Source organism: Populus trichocarpa, chromosome 15 (assembly GCF_000002775.5).
Source record: "Populus trichocarpa isolate Nisqually-1 chromosome 15, P.trichocarpa_v4.1, whole genome shotgun sequence".
Lineage (NCBI taxonomy): Eukaryota > Viridiplantae > Streptophyta > Magnoliopsida > Malpighiales > Salicaceae > Populus > Populus trichocarpa.
Window position 1 is genome coordinate 6762906 of NC_037299.2, and position 2270 is coordinate 6765175.

A 2270-nucleotide genomic window follows, 5' to 3' on the forward strand; every position below is an offset into this window, starting at 1 on the left:
TTGCATTTTTCTATTTTTGGGCCTAACAGCGTACACTTGGGCCTTGAAATTCCTCCGAAAATTGCAGCTTGATTTCCGTCTATTTTGCAGCCTTTCTTGGTCGGCTCTCTCCGCATTGCCAGCCTTTATTTTATTTTTTATTTTTTATTTTTTATTTTATTTTTTTGGGAAAAAATGAATTTTGGGGAATCACCCAAAATTGGGTGATGACACCACCACGTGAGGATGCTAGTGATTTAAAGTATGTTGTTGGTGATAAAGTTTTGGTGATTAGAAGGTCGCTCAGTGTTCAAACTAAGGAGGATGATTTGGAGCAACAAAAGGAGAACATCTTCCATACTAGATGCCTAATCAATGATAAAGTATGTAGTATGATCATTGATAGTGGTAGTTGTACTAATATTGCTAGTGTTACTTTGGTTAGAAAGTTGGGATTGAATACCATAAAGCATGAGAGGCCTTATCAGCTTTAATGGTTGAATGAATGTGGTGTTGTTAGGGTGGATAGACAGGTGATGATTTCTTTTTCTATAGGCAAGTATAAGGATGAAGTGTTATGTGATGTTGTTATGCCTATGCATACTACTCATCTGTTACTAGGGAGGCATTGGCAATTTGATAGAAAAGCCAAGCATGACGGGTTTAAGAACAAGTATTCATTGGAGAAAGATGGTAGAATTTATACACTTGCTCCACTAACACCAAAGCAAGTGTATGAAGATCCAATTCAGTTGAAGAAAAGCTATGAGGAGGAGCACTCAGCTTTGGCCAAAGTGGAAGAACAAGCCGAACAACATGGTGAGAATGTGAGGAAGAGTGAAAATAAAGTGAGCCATGAGTTGAAAACAAAAGGGGACAAAGTTTCAGCCTTTAGGAAATTAGGGAAGGCTCATGACAAAAAAGAAAAAAATAGAAGGGAGGATGAGAGTGGAGAGAAGAAAGAAAGGGTGAGAAAAGAAGAGTGTGTAGAAAAAGTGAGGAAAAACCTAAATTTCTTTGCAAAATCTAGTGATTTTAAACATGCTTATATTTCTGAGTTGCATATGATTTTACTTGTGTATAAGGAGGCATACTTTAACTCTGATAATTTGGATTCTTGTGTTCCTAATGCTGTTAAAGTTCTTTTACATGAACTTGAAGATGTCTTTCCAGAAGAGATTCTTAGTGGCTTACCGCCAATTAGGAGAATTGAACATCAAATCGACTTTGTTCTAGGAGCATCTATACCAAATAGGCCAGCATATAGGAGCAATCCCGAAGAGTCTAAAGAACTCCAACAGCAAGTGGAGGAGTTGATGTCGAAAGGATACATTCATGAGAGCATGAGTCCTGATTAGTACTTAAAAGTGCATTTTTATCAAGATTTTATATCATCATTTTGCACTTGAAGTATCAATAACTTCTTAACTAAAGCATGTTTTATAACAACAAGTCTGATACTATAAGATACCTTTAATTTATGGTAAATGTTCATCTTAAATGCAGGCCTATCACATAAATTAAAGGATTGATTGATGAGTTGAACTACTGAAATTGAGAAGACAAAGAGAGGGTTAAGCTTAGAAAAGAGATGTTGGTTCAGTCCAAACTAGAACACTGTTCAGTCATTAAGTTATATCTGGAGCTGTAGAACTTGGATTTCAATTTGGTTTATATGGCTAGAAAGCTAAGAGATAGGCCTAAAACATATCCTGCAACCCAGACATTGTTTAGTGTTCAGCTCATATCTCGAGTTCTAGAAGTCCAAATGCATTGATTCTTTTTTTGTTGGAAAGCTGAGACAATTTCCTAGAACTTGCATGATTTAAGTCTGTTCAAATTCTGACGTTATCAATGATGTTTTGTTCAGACAAAAAGATAAGGATTGTCACCAAGTCAAGATGTGGCCACCCACTCAACAATTAGTCATCAAATCAATAGTTTCAAATTTTGGCCTATAAAAAGAGGCATTTGCCATGCATTTAGGCATCTTGGTTTTCAGATCAAGATCATGTTCTTGCTCTCTCTCTTTATATTTTTGTAATGCTTAAGTTTTGTTTATATTAATCTCTTGTTTATGCTTTTCATTTCCTTTCCTTTACTTAGTTAACTTATATCTTATTTATGTTCTTATCTTGTTTATTTATATTTCTCTTCTTCATTATGTTTAGCAAAGTTTATTATGTCAAGGAGAAAAAGTTATACTAATGGTGTAAGAATAAGTATAGTAGAAACTCTACATGGACTTTAATGTTTGATACTAACAAGTTTTGTATTTGTTATCTTATTCA

At 34.7% G+C, this 2270-nt stretch overlaps 1 protein-coding gene across 1 annotated transcript; it reads left to right on the forward strand.

Annotated features, from left to right (window-relative positions):
* The first annotated feature begins 206 nt into the window (after window positions 1-206).
* LOC127904385 (uncharacterized) lies at window positions 207-1337 on the forward strand. Its single transcript, XM_052447668.1, has 3 exons — window positions 207-387; window positions 601-827; window positions 1065-1337. Exons 1-3 carry the CDS (start codon window positions 207-209, stop codon window positions 1335-1337), a joined length of 681 nt encoding a protein of 226 aa, XP_052303628.1.
* Window positions 1338-2270: the final 933 nt, after the last annotated feature.